Here is a 22,140-nt window from a genome sequence, read left to right on the forward strand (position 1 = left end):
CCTCCCCCGGCCGGGGCGGCTGGCGAGCGCTGAGTCGCTGGGCACGCGGGGCTGCCGCGCCGTGCCTCTCGTGGTAGGTGTCTCCGGGGCAGCGAGGCGGGGGGCCTGGGCTGCAGCTCCCGGCAGGGGGCCGCCTGCGGGTCGGCCTCGGGCGGCGGGGAGCCCTCGGCCCTCGCAGCTTCTTCCCGGGCCCGGCGCAGCTGCTCGGGTTCCGCGGCTGGGTGCTGGTAGGGAGGCGGCGCGGGCGGGCGGGAGGTTCGCGGATTCTCACCCGCCCGGCGCTGCGAGCGCTTTCCCCTGGGTGCGGCGGGCACCCGGCCCCCGTGACCGCGATTCTCGCTTCGGACCTTGCGCGGGGGAGACGCTCAGCGTGCGTGTGTTTTGGGGGGGAGGCGGCGTGTCTCCGCTGTCTGAGCCCCGGACCCCTCCCCGGCGCGCCCCACACGCGGGCGCCTGGACGCTCGGGGGACGCGTTGAAGTTAACTTGCAGCTGCTGTGGAGTTACGAGGCGTATCTAAAGTGAAGGGGTTGGGGGTAGGAAATCGCTGCCTGGGGAGGGGGGCGCCGAGAGCATGGGATAGGGGCAGCCCTGGTGAACTTGGGGGTCACCCGCAAGGAGGGGGGGCGGAATTTGACCAGAGGATCCCACCGCCCAGTAACCTCCCCTTCTCAGTGTGCACAGCTGAACGGGAGATGCCTTGTGAAGCTGGGACGTGAGTGGCAGCAAGGGAAAGGGGGCTTGGTCACCAAGGTTGGGCACGCCTGACCTGGCAAAGCCTGTTATTATTATGTGGGACAGAGGTCGAGGTCTGGCTTTTCCACTCAAAGGCTGGTCCCCTCGGGAGGAAGGGTGGGAACCATCCGATTGAGTGCAGTAGTTAGAAGGGCTGATCACCTTGTCTACTTCCCCTTTTACAGTCGGGGAAACTGAGGCTCAGAGAGGTCTTGTGCCCACGGCCCTAGGTCCAACAGCTAGGATGTGGCAGAGCTGAAACTCACCCTTATGAGGCAGAGCTGAAACTCACCCTTAGGACCCCTGACTTTATGCGTCTTACAGAGGTGTTGGGGCAGGAGGGCTGGTAAACTCCTACTCATCCTTCAGAAGCCTCCTTGGGCAGCACCTCCTCCTGGAAGCCTTCCCTGGCACTCCCCAGGCATTGTTGGGTGCTTCGTGTTTTGAATCCCACAGATGTATCTGGCCCTTTCCCTCACTTATTAACCTCTTTGCAGGTCTGTCCCCCATTCTGGGCTGTGGGCACCTCTCCCCATATCCCATCTCAAATCCCTTCATTCAGCTGCATGTCTAGATGGTTAGGCCAAGCTTCTGTGTTTGGACAAATTTTGGTGTGACTCACTCTGGTTTAGTAGTGATGTGGCCTGGGCGAGTCATTCCCCCTCACTCAGCCTCAGTTTCCATGACTGTGAAATCGGGTTTATTGTGTCATTTATAAATGAACCGTTTTAACTCGTCGAATCCCAATTGTATAATATTGATACTATTATTTACTTAATATATATATCACCTTTTTTAAAATCTCATGTAATTTTTTTATAGTAGCCTTATTGCGATGTAACTCATATGCCATACAGTTCACCCTTTTAAAGTATTTAATTTAGTGGTTTTTAGGATTTTCAGAGTTGTGCAACCGTCACCACTGTCTAATTTTAGAACATTTTCATCACCCAAAAGGAAACCCTGGGCCCATCAGTGGTCACTCCCAGTCCCCCCACCCCCCGACCCCAGCCCCTGGCAACCACTAATCTACTTTCCACCTCTGTGGATTTGCCTGTGCTGGACATTTCCTATAAATGGAATCATGCACTACGGCCTTTTGTGATTGGTGCTCTTCACTTAGAATGTTTCCAGCGTTTGTCCATATGCTAGTATGCAGTACTTCATTACTATTTTATTTCAGCATTTCATTCTTTTTAGTGGCTGAATAATATTCCATTGTATGGTTATACCACATTTTATTTATCAGTTGTTGGACATTTGGGTTGTTGCCACTTACGGGGCTGTTACGAGTAGTGCTGCTGTGAGCATTCGTGTACAAGTCATTGTGTGGCATATGTTTTCAGTTCTCTGGGGTACAGCCCTAGGAGTGGAATTGGGGGGTCATATGATAATTCTGTGTTCCACCTTTTGAGGAACTGCTAAAACATTTTCCAAAGCAGCTTCACCATTTTATAATCCCAGCAGCAGCAGATGAGGGTTGGGGTATAATCTTAAACAAATTTAGTCTTCAGCAGTCCTAATCTTTGAAATCACTGGCTTTGATGTGCTAGTTAGAAATTAACGTACATGAAATTAACGTACACGAAACTAACACACATGAAATTAAACTCCTCCTTAGCAGAGTAACTGGGAATGCCTCTGGAACCATCAGTTAGGGAAACAGATCAAGCCTGTGGGCCTCTTAGCTGAGGTACGTGTGCACTGTGTCCCTTCTGTTCCTGAGCGGGACCAGAGGAGGCCATGAGGAACCCAGGGGCTCGCAGTGGCCAACCCAGGACCCAGCACAGGATCTGGTGGTGCCTTTAGGGACCTCTGCATGGGATGAAGGTAAAGCGGGGGCGGGGACAGCTCAGACCTTCCCACACCAGGCCAGCGGGGGTCCTTTGACAGCTGAGGCTCCATGTGGAGGCCAGGGAGACCCTTGGTGGGTTTCCTAGACTGCAACCCTAAGGGAAGGCCTGTCCCTTGGCTCGGAAGTGGGGTCTGGTCCTGCCTGTGTTCCACCCGCTACACTATGCTCATTCTGAAGGTGACCTCCTCTGGTGACCATGTGGTTCCCTTAGATATACCCTAAGTGAGCCACTGCTTATTTCCAGAGCTGCCACCCCTAGGCCTGAGGACAGCAGTCCTGAGCGACAGATGCCCCACCCGTGACACGCTGGACACACACACACCCCCGTCCCTCCTCTCAGGTGTCGTCCCCCCACCTGGGACGCCCACCTCTTCCCACATGCTCTTTGCCTTCCATGAGGCCAGGCTGCAGGGAAGATCCTTGGTCAGAGGGTGGCAGCATCACAGGATAACAAAGGGGCTTGAAGGTCATCCGTTCTTCTCGAGGTTCAACCTATAACCTGCTGGTTCGGGAACTTCAACCAGCCTTGGGCTCTGCGTTCCCGGGTCCCAGCCACCGGCCTCCTCCCACCTGGGCAGCTGCCCTTTGGGAGGGCTGTGGAGACCAGGCCTTCTGGTGGCCGTGTCCAGCCCCTCCTGCTTTATTCACTTGTGCATACTTTCACTCTCTTGGCCTTTTAAAGTCCCGATTTCCTGTGCACGAAGAAGGCAGCCTGGGGAAACGGAAACAGGGTTGAGGAGGCTAGTCAAGGGGCTGCCCCTTGCTGGGCCTCAGTGTACCCTGCTGGGGAATGGGCATGGACTGAATGCAGTACCACTTTGGGAATCATAAAGTGTTCAGATGCTTTATCGACGTGACTCTGTGGATCAATTTGTAGCAGGAGTGGCAGGTCAGAAGTGGCTGGTATTGACGACTTGAAAGCCCGGGTGTGGCCTGTGTGGCTTTGATTTGCCCTGTGGCGGCGTGGAAGCTTCTCTGGGTAGCTGGCTCCTGGCCTCCCCACTTAACGCCCGTTCCTACTGCCTGCAAAGCCCCTTGCTCTCTGCAGACACATCCACCCTGAATGGGGCTGCTCCAGAGAAGGTTCTGGGATGCCTGCCCCTTCCCATGCCCCTGCTTGGGTCTCCTCCACCCTGGGCTGCTGCGGCCCGAGGACAATTTGTGGGAATGATTCATTCAGAGCAGCCCGAGAGCTGGGCCAAAAATTGCAGGGAAGGACCGAAGAGGGCAGTGCCCACGTGCCCTGGGGGACATCTGGGGCTGCCGCCTGGAGAAGCTGCTTGTTATCCTGCATGCTCAGAAGGTGGGCAGCAAGGGCAGGGCAGCTGCCCTGGCTGCCAAGTGAATTTTGCATCAACCAGACTTTTGACCCACGTGGCTGTAGCCAGAAGGTGGGCAGGTGGCCAGAAAGTGGGCTTGGGTGATAGCATCCTCCAGGGCTCAGGCCTGTGTTAGAATCCGGCCAGTCCACTTAGGGGCAATGGGTCTGGGTTCCCTAGCTGCCTTCCTATGCCTCAGTTTTCTCATCTGCAGAATAGAAGCGCAAATGGGACCTACCTCCTGCAGTTGTTGACGGGAGGGATTGGGGATAAAGTATTGGGGTTGGCCAAAATATTCGTTCAGGTTTTTCCGTAACTTTTTTTTCTTAATTTTATTTTATTTATTTATTTTTATTTTTGGCCGCATTGGGTCTTCGTTGCTGCACACAGGCTTTCTCTAGTTGTGGCGAGCGGGGGCTGCTCTTCATTGCGGTGCACGGGCTTCTCATTGCGGTGGCTTCTCTTGTTGCGGAGCACGGGCTGTAGGCGCACAGGCTTCAGTAGCTGTGGCACTCAGGCTCCGTAGTTGTGGCTCGCGGACTCTATAGCGCAGGCTCAGTAATTGTGGTGCACGGGCTTAGTTGCTCTGCGGCATGTGGGATCTTCCCGGACCAGGGCTTGAACCCATGTCCCCTGCATTGGCAGGCGGATTCTTAACCAATGCGCTACCAGGGAAGTCCCTTTCCATAACATCTTATGGAAAAACTCAAACGAACTTTTTCGCCAACCTAATACCTACCCTTCTGTCGGGCAAAATGCAAGACCCCAAGGTCAGACAGGATCTTCGGAGACACTTGAACGTGTCCCTTTGTGAGCCTCGGCTTCCCCATCTGTCCAGAGGCAATAATTATAAATAAAATGTCAACAGGGCTTACTGGGTGCCAGGCAATGTTCTAGGTACTTTATGTACTTGAACTCATTTAATTCTCCCAGCAGCCCTCTGAGATGTACACGCTGAGGCACAGAGAGGTGAAGTAATTTGCATAAGGTCACCCAGCTAGGAAGTGGGAGAGACAGGGTTTGAATCCAGAGTCTACACTCTTGATTTTCATCTTACCCCCTTCTTGATACCCTGTCTCAATGCCTAGTACACAGAAAACGCTCAGAAAATGTCAGTTGCTATTATTACATTATTATAGAATTATTCTTACATATTATATGATTGTAAAATTATGTTATTAATAATTGTTCATCCCTTTTCCTGCCTCTTTGCCCACATTCTTTCCTGGACGGACAGAACAAGCAGGGTTCTTGGCTTGTGAAGACTAGATTCCTACCCCCCTCCCCAATGTCCCCCCACTCCCCCCGCTCTCATGAGCAGTTGGGGGCTGGACAAGAGCTTGGAGGCAACTGAGTCCCAGCTCTGCTTCCACATTGCTGTGTGACATTGGGCAAGGTGCTTCCCCTCTCTGAGACTCAGTTTCCCCACCTGTGAAATGGGCAGGTAGGGCTGTAGCAAGCTGCTAGTCAATGGCTTTGCCCTGCAGGTTGGTTTTTGTGTAGCTCCCACAGTGCTGTATTTTATTTTATTTTAATTAATTTTTATTGGACTGTAGTTGCTTTACAATGTTGTGATAGCTTCTGCTGAACAGCAAAATGAATCAGCCATACATATACATATATCCCCTCCATTTAGGACCCTACCAGTGCATTAAGTAGAGTTCCCTGTGCTATACAGTATGTTCCCATCAGTTGTCTATGTTATGCATAGTATCAATAATGTATATGTGTCAATCCCAATCTAGTGCTGTACTTTTTTTTTTTTTTTTTTTTGCGGTACGCGGACCTCTCACTGTTGTGGCCTCTCCCGTTGCAGAGCACAGGCTCCGGACGCGCAGGCCCAGCGGCCATTGCTCACGGGCCTAGCGCTCCGCGGCATGTGGGATCTTCCCGGACCGGGGCACGAACCCGCGTCCCCTGCATTGGCAGGCGGATTCCCAACCACTGTGCCACCAGGGAAGCCCCTAGTGCTGTATTTTAAAACGAGAAAACATTCAAATATTTTTAGAGAATAATTCCAGTATCTCACTTCTTATGGAAACTCAAGAGCTTGGGCCAAACTAGAGTGGCTTGAAGCTGGCGTATCGATGGCCTGGGCTGTCCTGGTCGCTCCCCACGGTCCCCTGGCCCCGAGAGCCCCCTGGCCCAGTGCACACCTTCAGGGCTCTGAGGACACCAGGGACCTGCCTGGGTGTCACTTGAACAAGCAGATCCGTTGCTTTAAAAAATAATATAGGGCGTCCCTGGTGGTGCAGTGGTTAAGAATCTGCCTGCCAATGCAGGGGACACAGGTTCGAGCCCTGGTCCGGGAAGATCCCACATGCCGCAGAACAACTAAGCCCGTGCGCCACAACTACTGAGCCTGCGCTCTAGAGCCTGTGAGCCACAACTGCTGAAGCCCACGCACTACAGCTACTAAAGCCTGAGCGCCCTAGAGCCCATGCTCCGCAACAAGAGAAGCCACCGCGATGAGAAGCGCACACACCGCAATGAAGGGTAGCCGCTGCTCACCGCAACTAGAGAAAACCCACGCGCAGCAACAAAGACCCAACACAGCCAAAATGATTAATTAATTATTTAAAAAAGAAAGTTAAAAAAAATTGATATATTTTTTAAACCACTGGTTTTGATGTTCTCCAAGAGTCTTTCCAGCTCTGCTTTTCTAGGTTATTGGAGGCTGTCTGAGGCCTCTGATACCTCTTCTGCCACTGTAAACCCTCAAGGCTTTTAACACACCCTTGTCCCCATCCCACACTCCCCGGGTGAGGAGCCCCTGTCTCTGGGCCCCAGGGTCCCGCCTTACCTGGTCCAGGTCCCTGCTTAACCCACAGAGCTATTTGGGGCCGGCCGAGGTGGGCACTGGTGGGTGTGTGTCTGTGTACCAGCGCATCCACACCAGCTGCACAGCTGCTGGGACACCATCCCATACCCTCTCCCTGTCCTCACAGGGTACCAGGGAGACATTTTTGTTATTGACAACTCCATTTCCTGGAAACTGAGACTCGAGTCACTTTCCCAAGGTCACACAGGCCTGAAGTGACAACACTGGGATTCGAACCCAGATCTGCCCAACTCCACTGGCTGCCCGAGCGAGTCATCCATCCATCCCATCACTGCACGGAGAGCCGCGGAGTGATGTCTGCAGTAATTGGCGTGTCCCCTGCACCTGGCCCTGGGCCTGGGTCATACTGGGCACTCAGTAACTTGCTGAATAGGGACATGCTACAGGTTCTCAGCTAGAGGCTGGGTGCAGGATTCAGGAAGCCACCAGCTCCCACTTTTTCCGCAGTGCACCTTCTGGTGGAGGCAGCAAACAAGAAAAAGGGTAAATCACATCTCTGACCCGAGGTGCTGAGCTGGGAAATTGGGGACCACACCTCTCAAACTTTTAAACACTTTCACGAATCCCCTAGAGCTCTTGCCAAAGTATAGATTCTGATTGAGTCGGGTGGGGACAGGGCCTATGACTGCCTTTCTTGCCAGCTCCTAGCAGGCTCCAGTGCTGCTTGTCTAAAGACCACACTTGGAGCAGTGACAGCCTATATCAGAGGTCAGGAAACTACAGCCCCTGGGCCAAATCCGGCCCATTTGCTTGTTTGTGTAAGTAAAGTTTTATTGGAACACAGCCACGCCTTTACTTACATTTTGTCTCTGGCTGCTTCCATGCTACAACAGCAGAGTAGAGTAGTTCCAACAGAGACCCTGTGGCCCACAGGACTGAAAATACAATTATTGGGCCATTTACAGAAAGTCTGGCAGTCTCAATCTACTCATCTCTTGGGTTCCTTCAAGTAATAATATTTTGTGATTTGGTGACTATAAGGTGGTAATAAAAAGAATGATTGCAGTTAACATTTGAGGGCCTCCAGGGTACTTAGCTCTTTACGGGTAGTTCACTGCTGTATCCATTTTATAGGTGAGAAAACTGAGGTTCATAGGGATTGGGTCGCTGGCCCAGAGACTGGGGGGCCAGGAGCTGGGTGAGGCCGGTTGGAACCAGGTCAGCTCATTCTTTTTACATGAGAGCTTCTGCCTGGACATTTTTTACAGAGCACAGAGAAGCTTTTGTTTTGATTTCAGCCCATCCAAGGGTGCTCAGGTACCTTCATTTCTTTATTTGTCCTTCCATTGAGTCAACAAATACCCTCGCAGCCCATACTGGGTGTTGGGGGCCTTGCTGAGTCCTGAGAAGATGTGGGGGATGCCTAGCCCTTCGCCTTGCGGTGCAGGAGGCCATGCAGGCTGCTAAGCACTTTGAGGGACATTGACACAAGAATGGGAGGCAGTCAGGGAAGGCTTCCTGGAGGAGGGGGTATAAATTTACCAATAGGAGTTAGCTGGGTAGAGGAAGGCAGGAAAGGTTTTCTAGGGGAAGGGAACCACAACCACAAAACTGTGGGCTTTGTAGGTTAGAGTTCACGGCACTGAGATTTTAGTATGTTTGCCTGTGTATGTTGGGGGTGGGAGGGTGTTAAAATTGGCCAGGTCAGAGAACCTGGATTTTACCCTGGAGAATGAAAAAGAGTTTTCCTCTCCAAGTCCCCCTCTACCCTCTGATGACTCCCTGGACAGTCTTCACTAGGTGCTACCTCGATGTTTCTCTCCAGAGTCCTGTGGATTAACAAAGAGCAGACCCCCACTGGGCCCCCCGGGGGTCCTTGGGCAGGCGGCAGTCTCCAGCTAGAAGGCAGAAGGATCGCTTCCTTTGCGTGTGTTTTTGCAGTTACTTTTTAATTAGAGCGTGTTTTTAATTTAAGCTGGGGAGTAGAGTTTCCTTTGAAAATGTTTTAACGATATTGAATCCATCTAACAAAAAAAGTAGGTGAGAGTAAAGGGGGTTCTGGCTGTAGCCAGCGTCATGAATGAAGGTGGTCTTCAGCAGGTGGGAATTTGGGGAGCCCCGTGGCAGGAGGGGGCCAGACCAGCAGCAGCCTTCCTCTTAATATTCTGCTCTTTCTCTGAAGCCGCAGGGGCCTTGACCTGGGGTGGGGGTGGGGAAGGACTCCGTTAGCCATGGTGGTGCAGGCGCGGGTCCTGGTTCTCGCTGGGCAGCTGGGGTTCCTGTTCCAGGCTACTCCCTCTCCGCGTCTTGCTCCTCCTCCACGCCCTGTGTCTGTCTTCGTCTCTGTTTTTGTTGCTCCCTGTCTGTCTCTCCGATCCCTGTCTCCCTCTTGTTTATGTCTCTCCCCTGACTGTCTCCCCTGTCTCTGTCTCCCTTCATCGCTGTCTCTCCTTGTTTCTCTCTCCCCACATCTCTCTCCCACCTCTGTCTCTCCGCATCCCTGGTTCCCCCATCTCTATCCCTGTCTGTCTGTCGTCTCCCTCCCCCACCTGCACTGCTTCCCCTTCTCCCCACACGCACACACCCTAACACCGCTCTTCCTTGTTTTCCCTTCCTCCATTTCCGTCCCACTTCCTTTGGCCGTGAGTGATATCCTGCCTCAGAACCATCAGGGCCCTTGCAGAGCCCGGGGACACGGCCAAGCATCCCCAGTGGAAGTGTGGGAGACTTGGTGTGGGCCACATCCCCGGTGAAGAGAGGGAGATTAGGAGGTCTGTGGAGGCCATGCCGCAGTCCAGGGTTTGGAATCCAGCCCTGGCCCCGGGCCCTTCGCCCGGCCCAGCTGGCCCCAGGGCCGTGGGGGCCCGGGGTGCGGAGAGGAAGCCTGGGTTACAGCAAGAGGGCTGAATGCCGCTTTGGGTTTGATCGAGGATCCTGGCTCCCAGGAGTAGGTGCGAGGCCCACGGCATGTCGCCTTCGCCCTTCCTTGGGCCACCGAGAGGCTGTGAGCTCCATGGGCAGGCACCAGGCAGTGTGTCCTTGGCTCCCCCTTGAGCACACAGTAGGCCAGCAGTGCATATTTAAGGGCTGAGAGTTTGGGGGAGCATAGCCAGCTTAGAGGTTGGGTCCAGCCCCTTCCTTTCGCCAATGCAGGAACTGATGTCTAGAGAGTTGAGGTGATTTGCTGAGGATCATGCAGACAGGTTTGGAGAACAGAGCAGAGTCTGGGTCCCCGACCCCCAGCAAGACAGGGAGAGCAGGTGGGTGCTCTGGTGGCCCTCTGTAGGTGTCCTGTGAAAAGCACCTCTTAGGAGGCGGGAGACTCGGGTTTGAGGCCACCTTGCCCTCCTGCTGGGGGACCCTGGGCAAGCTTTTCCTCCCTGGAGGTCCTCTCTGTCTCTACACACCCTCCAGGTGATGATGCACAGTCCTGGGGATTGCAGCCGGGGTCGGGTCTCTGGGGTCAGAGCTGCTGACCTCACAGCGGGTGGACAGCGTGCTTGTTCTCAGCAGGGTCTGTGGCTGCCCTGGCCTTGGGAACCTCAGTCCTCTGGTTATGTGTTGCCTGGTCTGCGTCACAGGGAGGATGCTGTTGTAATCACAGGCCTATTGTGGGTTCGCTGGGGAAACCCAGAAGGAGAAGACGTAGCTCCCTGTTGCCTGCAGAGGAGATGGGATACTCCTCCTCCCCCAACTCCAGGCCCCGAGATCGGCCCCCGCCCGCCTCTCGCCTCCCCACCCCTTGTGAGAGGGTTCCTGGTGGTGCAGTGCCTTTGAACAAGCAGCAGCACCCCCTGGAGGGCTTGTTCTACACAGCTTGCTGCACCCCATACCCAGAATCCCCCATCCAGCAGGTCTGCAAGGGGCCCGAGAATTTGCATTTCTTACCGGTTCCCAGGTGCTGCAGGATGCAGCTGTCTGGGAACCCAGTTCGAGAACCACCATGGTAGTTCATGCTCTAAAACCAGGCAGTGTAGGCTTAAGACCCTGCTCCACTATCTGCCTGCCTTGAGCTCTCAGACGAGGACTTACCTCTCTGTGCCTCGGCTTCCTCGTCTGTAAAATGGGATAATAACAGCACCGGTCTCGTAGATTAGCTGTGAGAATTAAATGAGCTAATACGTGTATACTGCCTAGAACAGTGCCCGGGCACGGAGTAAGCGCTATATCCATGTTTGCTGTTATTACAATTACTGTTGTTGTTATTTTTATTACAATTATAATTTCGCTTCTCCCCCACTCCCACCCCCAGACTTCTGCTTACGGGGAATCCTTTGCCGGTCTCCTAATTTCCAGCGCAAATTCACACCTCCAGGCCTCTGTGATCAAGCTCTGCCCTCCCCCTGGGGTGCTTCCCCTCCCCTCTGCACCTGCTAAAACGCAGCCCATCCTTTTAGACTCAGCACAGATTCCTGCTTGGGCCTCACCACGCCCCCCCCCACCCCCCCACGGCCCAGCCAGAATCCACAGCCTTCTGACTTCCCTGATCACATGACTTACTTCCCTAATCCAGCTCTCACTTCATTCAGCCCGTCATCCAGTTGCTTGGGCATCAGTCTCCCGTGGTGACCCACAAGTTCCCTCAGATCCGACTTCTCCAGGCTTTGATGGCACGAGGAAGGTCCCCTTGGAAACGTTACCCCCAAAGTACAGCCTTGATGTGTTTCAAGAAGGCCGGCCCCACCGGCAGCCTCCCAGGTTGCGAGGTGGAGCCCTGTGTTGGATGTGAGATTTCCCTAATTCGTAAGAGTATGAACTTGGCGTCTGAAAGCCCCAGTTCACATCTGAGTTTTACCATTTAGTGCTGTGCCGCCTTGGGTAATTTTCTTAGTTATTTGTACCCTTTACATCTTCAGTTTAAAGTGACACTATCATCATTGATGTCAGTAGGTTTTTGTGAGGATTCAGTGGGGTCTCATTTATGCAGCGAATATTGAGTACCTTCTGTATGCCAGACCCCGTGCTAGGCACTGGGGATCCAGCAGTGAGCGAGACACACCATCTCTGCCCTTGGGGTGCTGACGTTTTAGGGGGAAAGACAGATGCACAGGGAGATGTATTAGGGTTCGCCAGAGAAGCAGAACCAATGGGACCTATATAGAGAGACAGATGTATTTTTTTATTTTTGCGGTACGCGGACCTCTCACTGCTGTGGCCTCTCCCGTTGCGGAGCACAGGCTCCGGACGCCCAGGCTCAGAGGCCATGGCTCACGGGCGCAGCCGCTCCGCGGCATGTGGGATCTTCCCGGACCGGGGCACGAACCCACATCCCCTGCATTGGCAGGCAGGCTCTCAACCACTGCGCCACCAGGGAAGCCCGAGAGATGTATTTTAAGAGGAGATTTATTACAGGAATTAGCTCACCCATTTATGGGGGCCGAGAAATCCCATGATCTGCCATCCGCAGGCTGGAGACCGAGGAACGCCGGTGGTGTAACTCAGTCCAAGTCTGAAGGCCCGAGAACCAGGAGCATCTGTGTGTGAGGGCAGGAGATGGTTGTCAAGCAGGTGCATCTCCAGCAGAAAAAGAGCAAATTCCTTCCTCCACGTTTTTGTTCTCAGTCGGACGATTCCCACCCACATTGCTGAGGGCGATCTTTACTCCGTCTAACAATTCAGACGTTAATCCTTTCCAGAAACACCCTCACAGACACACCCGGAATGTTTGACCAGCTATGTGGGCATCCCTTAGGTTGCCCATACAATTAACAGGTTGACACATACCATTAACCGTCACAGGAGAAGGACAGGAATCACAGTGGCATTGTTCCAGGAGGATGTGCTGGGAAGGAGGTGGTCCGTGTGAAGAACTCTGGGCACAGTCTGGCAAATAAGAGGCCCTCAGCAATTGGTCAGCAATTGGTAATTGTGATTATTGCTATTGTTATTACCGTAATTATTAGAGGAGATGAGAAGGGAAGGGAGGTGTCATAGGAAGAAGGTATAGTGTCAGTGACAGTATAGGGACAAGAAGGCATTTGGTGTCACAATCACGGTATTCGTAGCCAGTGTTTCCTGATGCCCCAGTGTGTGCCAGGTATTCCGCTGAGGGCCTCCTAGGGACAGAAGTCATCTCACCCTCCAGGGAGGTGCATTTTTATCCCCATTTTCAGATGAGGGGAATTGGGCCTCTTATCTGGGGAAGTGGAGGGATGGGATTTGAACCCGGCCCTTCTTCGGGGGGCCTGCGGGCTCCATAGGTGAGTGATGGGAGGTGAAACTGGTGGGGCCGGGGCAGGTGGGGAAGGCTGGACTCTTGCCTTGAACCAAGGTCGTTTAGCATGTCTTCCTGCTGGAGACCCTGGGTGGTCCTGGGCTGCTTGGGGCGGGGAGGTCCACAGCACATCATCCTCTCATCTTATGGTCCAGAAAAACCAGTGTGGGGTAAAGCCCCACACGGATGGGTGAGAAGGGATGGCTCTTCCCTGGCCCGCTTCTGGTGAGGTCGGCTGGTGGGTGGCAAGTTCCCCACGGGGCTGGGGGTGTGGCAGGAAGTGGTGGGCACAGCCAGACCCATGGCGGAAAGCCCACATTGTGGAGGGTGAGGACACCCAGGTGTGTGCACCTTTACTGAAAGGATGTGATCGCTTGCTGTCACTGTCTCCCAGCTCTGCTGTCCGGGACCTTCTCCACTTAGGACTAGGGACAGCAGGAGCCCAGATGAAGCGGGTAATGAGGACTCAAGAGGTTTCTCTGTGTCTCCATCCATCCATTTCTCAAATACCTAAATCCCTGTGACTTGCCAGTTTCTGAGCAAACAGCTGCATCGTTATCTTTTTGTATGTGATGTCATTGACCCCTCACAGTGACCCATGAGGCAGCCATCGAGAGGAGCCCTCATTTGGTGGAAAGATGGGGCTTTTGGGTCAGACGCACTTGAGCTGGCTCGTGCACAAGCTGTGAAACCTTGGGCCAGTCCCTTCCCCTCTCTGGGCCTCAGTTTCCTCACCTGTAAAATGGGGATCATATTAGTGACCATGTCTTGAGTTCCTGGCACGATTATAGATAAGGTTATGTGGTGCCTGATGCATAGACATGCTCAGTAATTCACAGCGATCAGGATTGTGTTGTTCACACATTTTATAGATGAGGAAACTGAGACTCAGAGAAGTTCAGGGACTCTCTCCACCGCATCTTGCCCCCTGGCTCTGTTCCTATTGATGTCTGGGCAAGTCTGCAGATTCAGATACTCTCCAACAAGGTCCCAGGCCCCCTCAGAGCCCCAAACCATTTTCCTTTAAGGAAAGGCCATTCACTCACTCTGAATCTGGCTTCCAGAAGTCGGTGGACTGTGAGGAGACGGTTCTCCTCACGGGTTCCTCCCTTTGATTTTTGAAGTGTTCTTGTTCTGAGCAGCTCTCGAAGCTCTTTGAAATTCTTTCTCTTCCACCTGCTTCAGGAGCACGTGAGAGGGAGGAGGGTCTCCCAGTCCTGGGCTGTGTTTGTCCAAGAGGGAAGCAGCAGGGCAGGTTGATGTCCCAGGAAACTAGATCCCCAGGGATGTGCTGCTTGCAAATTGTGCTCTTAAGACCCCCACCCAAATCCCACCCCTGTCCCCCGCTCAGATGCCCTAAAGCTCACCTGGACGAAAGACCTGTCTTATCTGGGAACATTACATCAGCAAGTATTTATTACCCGCTTGCTTTGTTCTTGGTCAAGCCTTTCTACCTTTTTGGCTGTCTGCCACTGCAAAACCTCTACAGCAAAGAAATGCAATCAGAAAAGCCATAAACTACAATTAAGGGGCAGGGGAAGGGGGAAGTTAATCAAAGACTTTCTAAGCATGAAGTATCAGAGCAACCTTCTGACCTCTGCTAAGGATATTCTCTGGTTAGTTTTGCTTGAGGAAAACTCAGATCCACACCCTTGGGGCAGAAGTGAGAGTGGTTAGCTGGCTCCAGCCATCACTGTGAGTCTTCAAATAAGACTTTGGAAATCAATGTTGCTTAGATTGTCAAAACAAATTTTTTAAAAGTCATGCTGGGGCCTGGGAGAAGACCACTTGAATGGTAAGTGTGCAAAGGTCAAAAAGAGCCTGTTACGTGTCTGTATCAGTTGGCTTTGAGTGGTAAAATCCGAATTTAAAATAGTGAAGGTGAAAAATAAGGGCATTTATTGAGTTAGGTAAATGGTTAAGTCCAAAGGTAGACTGCCTTCAGCTATAGCTGTATCCAGGTACTCCACTGTCTCAGAGCGCTCTCTCTTTTGCTCTGTCTCTCAGATGGGCTTTCTTCTGTGACGGCTTCTTTCTCAGGCATGCTCTCCCCAGTAACATCTCCAGGCATACATCCTGCTAATTTAGTTATCTCAGCTATAAGAGAACTATTTCTCTCATAATTCTTGCAAATCCTGGGATTGATTCCGATTCATCCACCTGGAGTCTCTTACCCATCCATGAGCATCTGTCCCCTCTTACTGACCAGACCTCAGCTGCTGGTCTTGGGCATGGGGTCAGCCCTACCCCAGTCACAAGGACAGATCCCAGAAGACTGGAGAATGCATTCTCAGCAGGCAGGTTGACAGATGCCCACACCAGTGGTGGGGCAACAATGAAAGGGAAAGGCAGGGTTTATGTCCTGGGGGAGAAAGTGGAAGCAGGCACCGCCCTTAATGGAGTATTTAATCTGCTCCAATATGGTATTAAAGCCTTTATGTGTATTTAGTTGCTCTCCTCTTTCACAGGTAAGAAAGTGAGGCTCAGAGAGGTTAAGTGACTCACCTAAGGTCACAAAGCTGACAGGTGGAGAATTTAAACTCACCTCCATCTTCCTGCAAAACGCATTTTTTTTCACAGCTCCCTGATACCTGGGGAAACTTAGTAACCTGCAAAGTGAGCTCAAAAAATAAAATATGAATGCCTTTGGGTGGGCCAATCTCTGTGTTAAGGTTGGGAAGAGAAAAAAAAAATTTTTTTAAGACTGCAGGACCCCTCAGTCCATGAGCTCCCGACCTTCAAGGAGGTGCAAACAGCAGTTATCATAGAGAATGGTAAGGGGTAGACATAGGGGACCGGGAGACATAGTGGAGTGCTTACTACAGGCTGGGTGTTCAGGGAAGATTTTCTGGAAAAGGTGATGCTTAAGCAAAGGCAATAACAAACAGGCCAAGGTAAGGATGAGGAGAGGGTATGTAGGTACCAGTTAGTTGGGGCTCTTGAGTAACAGAGACAGAAACCCAGTTTCCATGGAATTAAGCCAAAAAATAAATTTATAGGCTCATGTAAAAAGTTGAGGGTTAGTGATGGCTTCAGGCATGGCTGGATCCAGGAGCCCAACGAATATCAGTGATTCATGTCTCTATCTCTCAGCACCACCTTCTTGGGTTTTCTTCAGTCTCAGGAAGGCTCTGAAGCGGTGACTAGAAATGGCCCTGTACCCTAATTGTCTCGCCTCCCCAGAGGATCTTGCAAGAGTCTCTAGCCAACTGCCATTGACCTAGATTGAGTCATGTATCCATCCCTGAACCAGTACTGTGACCTGGGAGCAGAATGCTATCATTATCCAGGCCCGGGTCAGGTGTCTGCACCTGGAGTCTAAGGTAGACTGAGAATGTGGATAGGAAAATCAGGTGTGCGTGCCACCCTCCGGGCTGATAGTAGTTCTGTTTGGCCAGAGCTCGGGGTCAGATGGTGAGGCCCCCATAAGCGATGTGAAGAATTACCTCCTGAAGGTAGTGGGGAGCCTTGGGGAGTCTGAGCAGTGTCGTACAAGCAGAAAGTGACAGGCCCGCTGTGTAGAGATGGGCAAGAGCCGGGGGCCAGGTTTGGGGTGCTGGACAGGGCTAAGTGGTGAGCTGGACCAGGCTCATGGAAGGGAAGGGGTTCACAGGGATCTTGTTCGACAGGGAAGCCTGGAAGGGAACCAAGGTCAGGAGATAATGTGGTGAGTTGAGGTCGCCCTGGGAAGTTGGGTATTTCATGATTGCTGTGCAGAGAGGGGCCCGGAGAGGGGCCCAGGGCGAGAATTCTGTTCAGTAAGTATTTAGTGCTAAGTATGTACTATGCTCCACTCTGGCGAGCAAAGCACTCAAGGACCCCAGACAGTTAAGTATGGGAAGTCAGTTACGGGCCGTGTTAGCTACTGGGAAGTGCTGGGGAGGAAAGACAAATGGTGCAGGTTAGGGGGGTCTGGGGTGCTGTGTTGGTGGGGGCAGGTTGCAGTGTGAAATGGGTGATGGGGCAGGGGCATGAACGAGGACAGGAAGGCTAAGTGGATGTCTGGGGAAAGGGCATCCGGGCAGTGTGCGTGTGTGTGTGTGCACACGTGTGTGTGTGTGTGCACACGTGTGTGTACGGAACAGCAAGGGGGCCGTGTGGCTGGCGGAGAGCGAGGCAGGGCAGGTGCGGAATGAGGACAGAAGGCAGCGGGCAGGGTTGAGCCTCCAGAGCCTGTGGGCCGTGTGGGGACTGGCTTCTCCCGAGTGAAGTGGGAGCCATGGGAAGATTCAGAGCAGAGGAGGGGCCGAGACCTGATTTCCACGTTCATCCAGTCACTGGCTGCTCACTGACAATGGACGGAGGAGACTAGGGCGGAATCAGCGAGGCTAGTTAGGAATTAGGCAGACAAGAGACCTGGGTACCTTGGTCCAGGGTGATGAGACATGGATACACAAAATACAAACGCCTAGCAAGTGTGAGTGATGTGGAGCAAGTGGGTTCTGGCTCTGGTTTGGTGGGGGTTTTTTTTTCTCTTTTTTTATTGTGTTAGAATACGCACAACATAAAATTTATCATCTTGACCATCTTTAAATGTGCAGTTCAGTGGTATTAAATGTCTTCACATCACCACCATCCATGACCCCAGTAACTCTTTCATCCATCTTGTAAACTGAAGCTCTGTACTCGTCAAACACTGGTTCCGCATCCTCCCTCCCCCAGCCCCCGGCAGCCACCATTCTGCTTTCTGTCTCTATGAATTTGGCTGCTCTAGGGACCTCATATAAGTGGAATCATCCGGTATTTGTCTTTTTGTGGCTGGCTCATTTCATTTAGCATAATGTCCTCAAGCTTCATCCATGTTGTAACATGTATCAGGATTGCCTTCCTTTTTAATGCTGAATAATATTCCATTGTATAAACTACCACATTTTGTTGATATATTCATCTATCGATGGACACTTGGGTTGCTTCCACATTTTAGCTATCGTGAGTAATGCTGTGAGTAAAAATACCTCTTTGAGACCCTGCTTTTCAATTCTTTTGGGTAGATACCCAGCCCTGGAATTGCTGGATCATATGGTAATTATCTTTGTAATTTTTTGCGGACCCTCCATACTGTTTTTCACAGCGGCTGTACCACTTTACATCCCCACCAACAGTGCCCAAGGGTTCCAGTTTTTCAACATCCTGACCAACTTGTTATCTTCTGTTTTTAACACTAGCCCTCCTGATCCGTGTGAGGTGGCATCTCATTGTAGTTTTGATTTGCATTTCCCTGATGAGTCGTGACGCTGGGCATCTTTTCACGTGCTTTTTGGCCGTTTGTATGTCTTCTTTGGAGAAATGTCCTTTCAAGTCCTTTAGCAGTTTTTGAATCGGGCTGCTTGGTTTTGGTTGTTGAGTTTTAGGAGTTCTCTATAGATTCGGGATATGAATCCCTTATCCGTTGTGTGATTTGCAAATATTATTTTCCCGTTCTGTGGTTTGCCTTATTACTCGGTGGATAGTATCTTTTGAAGCACAGGGTGTTCTCATTTTCATGAAGTCCAGTTTGTTTATTTCTTTTCTTTTATTACCTGTGCCTTTGGTGTCAGATCCAGGAAATCACTGCCTGGCTCTGTTTTGAAGGTGCAGCTGACAGGATTGGCCGCAAGGTTGGGTTGGGTTGGAAGAGACAGAGAGGGGTCAGGCCTTCTTGCTGCCTCTGAGGCTTTTGGCCCCGGGCATAATGAGCTGCCCACAACTGGAGTGGAGTGAGTTAGGGGGAGAAACGAGGAGATTAGCTTTGGATACGTTAAGTTTGAAGTCCCAGCTCGACGCCAAGTGGAGGTGACGCGGAGTCAGTTGCTGGCCAGGTCTAGTGTCGAGGAGAGAGATTTGGGCTGGAGGTGACAACATAGGAGTCATCAGCCTGTGGGGAGCAGAGGAAAGCCTGGCAGGAGGGAGGGAAGACGATGGCAGACAAGTAGCAGAGTACGAAACCTTTTCTACCTGTGCCAGAATGGCCAGGATTGGTCCAGCATAAGGAAAAAGCCTGAGAACTTTCTCGCACCAAGCGGGAGAGAGAGAGCAAAACAAGCAGACGTCACCTCCTTGGCCCCTGATCAGAAGCCACCCGGCCTGGTGGTTCATTTTTTGCGTGTGGGTTTGGGGCGTATGTGTGCCAGGCACTGGGGCGTGAGTGGCAAAATCGGGGGCCGAGGCTCAATGCACGTTTCTGTCCCTGGCACCTGGCACCAAGCCGGGCCCCGGGAGAGTGTCTGGCAGCCAGAGGTCCTTGAATGAATGAATGGAGTCCTGTGTGTTCCTCTGGAACAGACAGGAAAGGTGTGTGGGTGGGAGGATGACCAGCTGCATTTGGCAAAGTGTGATTCTTTAAGACTATTTTTATTGAAGTCAAGCAGACATACAGAAACGTGCACACATCATAAGAGGACCGCTCGATGAATTTTCAAAAGATAAACATGCCCGTGTGTACCCAGATCAAGAAAAACACATGCCCGGCACCCGCCATCCAAGACACCTATACCCCCTCCAGGCGCCACGAAGGGTGACCACCATCCCAAAGTCTCCTACTAGAGATTAATTTCACCTGTCTTTGTACTTTATTTACATACAAAGTGCTTTACATACATAAAAATGTTTTACATACATAAAAGCTTATGTTCTCTTTTGTACTGGCTTTTGGGGCTAATATCTCAGCATAATATCTGAGCGATTTACCCATATTTTGTGAAGTTCTGGCTTGTTTTCTCTCCTGGCTGTTCAGCATGGATGGATTTATTTGTATTTGCTTATTTATCCATCCTCTTGTTAGTGAGCATTTGAGTGGTTTCCGGTTGAGGGCGGTTGCAGATAATGCTGCCAGGAACGTGACATGTGCTCTGCGGTGAACAGTTAGATGCATTTCTGATGATATATCCTTAATGGTGGAATTGCTGGTCATAGGGAAGGTGCAAGGTCAGCTTTTGTCTCTTATGCCAAAGAGTATTTCCAAAGAGATTGTGCCAGGTTACTCTCCTACCCGTGGAACATGAAAGCTCTGATCGAATCACATCCTTGCTAACACTTGGTATTATCCTCTTTTTTTTCTTTTTTTAAACCATTCAGAGGTATAGTGGCCCCACGTTGTACTTTTATTTTGCATTTATTTCCCTGCTGGATAATGAGATTGAGCAGCTTTTCACATGCTTATTAACTATATAGATAACGTCTTGGATGACGTGTCTCTTAAAATTTGCCCCTTTTCCTGATGGGTTGCCTTTCCTGTTCTTATTGATTTCCCAGAGTTCTTTATATATTCTGGATACAGATATCTTGTTTGCCATATATATTGCAAATATCTTCTTCCATGTGTAACTTTTTTTGATCAGTAAGAGATAGAACCAGGAGTTTTGAGCCTCCGAGTCATTGATTTGAACACAGGTCAAGCGCTCACCTGTCTGAGCCTCAGTTTCCCTCTCTCAACACTCTGCTAGGCTAGAGTGTTTAGCCTAGTGCTTGGTGTGTAAACAGAGCTGGGACTGTTATTAGCACCTTTGCAGGGATGAAAGCCCTGAACTAAAACAGGCAAAACTAGCCCCGTGGGGCTTTTCATAAGTCATCCCTGTTTCTTGGGTCAGTTCTATAAATATCTATTAAGCATCTACTATATACCAGTTGCCGAGCTAGGGATTGAAAGTATGGCAGTGAACAAGACCCAGTTCCTGCCCTTGGAGGAGGTTGCACCAGGGTGAGTGCGGGGGGCTGTGGGAGCCCAGAAGAACACTAACCGGGCGAGGGCATCATGGAAGGCTTCCCAGAGTAGGCGAGCTTCATAGTGGAGTATGCTTGGGTAAGCGTCTTCTGTTTAGGTGCACGCTTGGGTGCCTTCTGTGTTCCAGGCACTGGTTTCCAGTCAGGAGTGATTGTGTCCCCAGGGGACACTTGGAGATAGTTTTGGCCGTCACCGCTTGGGGAGGGGACGCTACTGGCATCTAGTAGGTAGAGGCCAGGGATGCTGCTATACAATGCACACGACAGCCCCATAACAAGAATTATCTGGTCCAGATGTCGATAGTGGTGAGGTTGGGGAACCTCTAGATGGCCAATGCCAATGCCATGTGAAATTATTACAAGGGGGATGAGCAGAGGGACCGGGAATGTGATCTTGTGCAGTGGATGTCAGAGAGGGCTTGAAGCGCGGGATGCCGAGGAGGGACGCGGATGAAGGAAGTGGAATTGGCAGGAAATGGGGGACGCCGAGGAAGGACGCGGATGAGTCACGGTGATGGGAGCTCAGGGCATGCTTGGAGAGTCCCCTCGTGTCTGGGCCAGGCCTGGAAAGGAGGTGTGAGAGGGCTGTGGGGACCAGACAGTTAAGGACTGAACCTGTGTGTGTCTGCTTCGAGAGCCACAAGCCCCTGTGGCCGTGGCGCCCTCGAAATGTGGCTCATGCAGCTGGGGCACTGAATTTTCTATGAATACGATTTACATTTAGATTTCAAAACAGATACTCCATTCCATTCTTGGCAAACTTTTAAATATGTGTAGAACTATTCGGGGATGTGGATGTACTTTTCCATCTGTGAATTTTATGAACTTTAGCTGCAGATTGGGTATTTCTACTGACAGTGGGTCATCCACATTGAGATGCATTGATGATAGAAGATACAGCCCCAATTCCAAAGAATTAGTACTAAGAAAGCAAGTAAATTGTCTCATTAATCATTTTTATATTGATTAATAATATTTTGGGATATACTGGGTGAAATAAAATCTATTATGAAGTTTTTAAGTTCACCTTTTTCTTCTTACCTTTTTAATGCGGCTGCTGGAAAATTGACTTTCACGGGTGGCTGACCTTGAACTTCTACTGGATGTTGCTGTCATAAACCGTGGGGAGGAGCTGCAGCGTCGTGCCGAGGCTGAGGGCTCATGGAAGGGTTTAGACAGGGGGGGACATGGTCAGGTTTCCGTGGCAGCTACACCCTCTGGCCACAGTGGCGAGAGAAGATTCCAGATAACAGGTCAAGACCAGCCATAGGGAGACCAAATAGCCTGGAAGGCCTGAGCTCTGGCCGCAGAGGGAAGCTGTGATGTCCCAGACAGGTAGCGTCCACTGCCAATCCATGAACAGGTGGCCAGGCTGGGCCCCCAGGGAGGAGGAACGTTTGGGGAGAAGTGGGCACGTCCTGGGACTGACCAGTCCTTCAAAGGGGCCTCACTGCTAAGAGCCGGTAGGAGAGACCTCGGCCGGTACAGGTCCACCTGTTCCTGGTGGCCACCGCTCCAGACACCCACCAGCCCCGGCCT

At 51.6% G+C, this 22,140-nt stretch overlaps 1 protein-coding gene across 3 annotated transcripts in view; it reads left to right on the plus strand.

Annotated features, from left to right (window-relative positions):
• The window catches only part of TPST2 (tyrosylprotein sulfotransferase 2), a 56,190-nt gene continuing 34,050 nt past the window's right edge, over positions 1-22,140 (plus strand). The window contains exon 1 of one of the 3 annotated variants that reach the window (XM_079943202.1): positions 1-73. Coding sequence is in view for 2 of the 3 variants with exons in the window: in XM_079943199.1 (XP_079799325.1) it covers positions 694-713 (20 nt within the window). In the remaining variant the exon portion in view is untranslated. Of the gene's footprint in view, positions 74-217; positions 714-22,140 lie in introns of those variants that run through there. The other 2 variants (XM_079943199.1, XM_079943200.1) reach the window with 2 other exon arrangements.

This window comes from Stenella coeruleoalba, assembly GCF_951394435.1.
Source record: "Stenella coeruleoalba genome assembly, chromosome: 14".
In the NCBI taxonomy this organism is placed as follows: domain Eukaryota; kingdom Metazoa; phylum Chordata; class Mammalia; order Artiodactyla; family Delphinidae; genus Stenella; species Stenella coeruleoalba.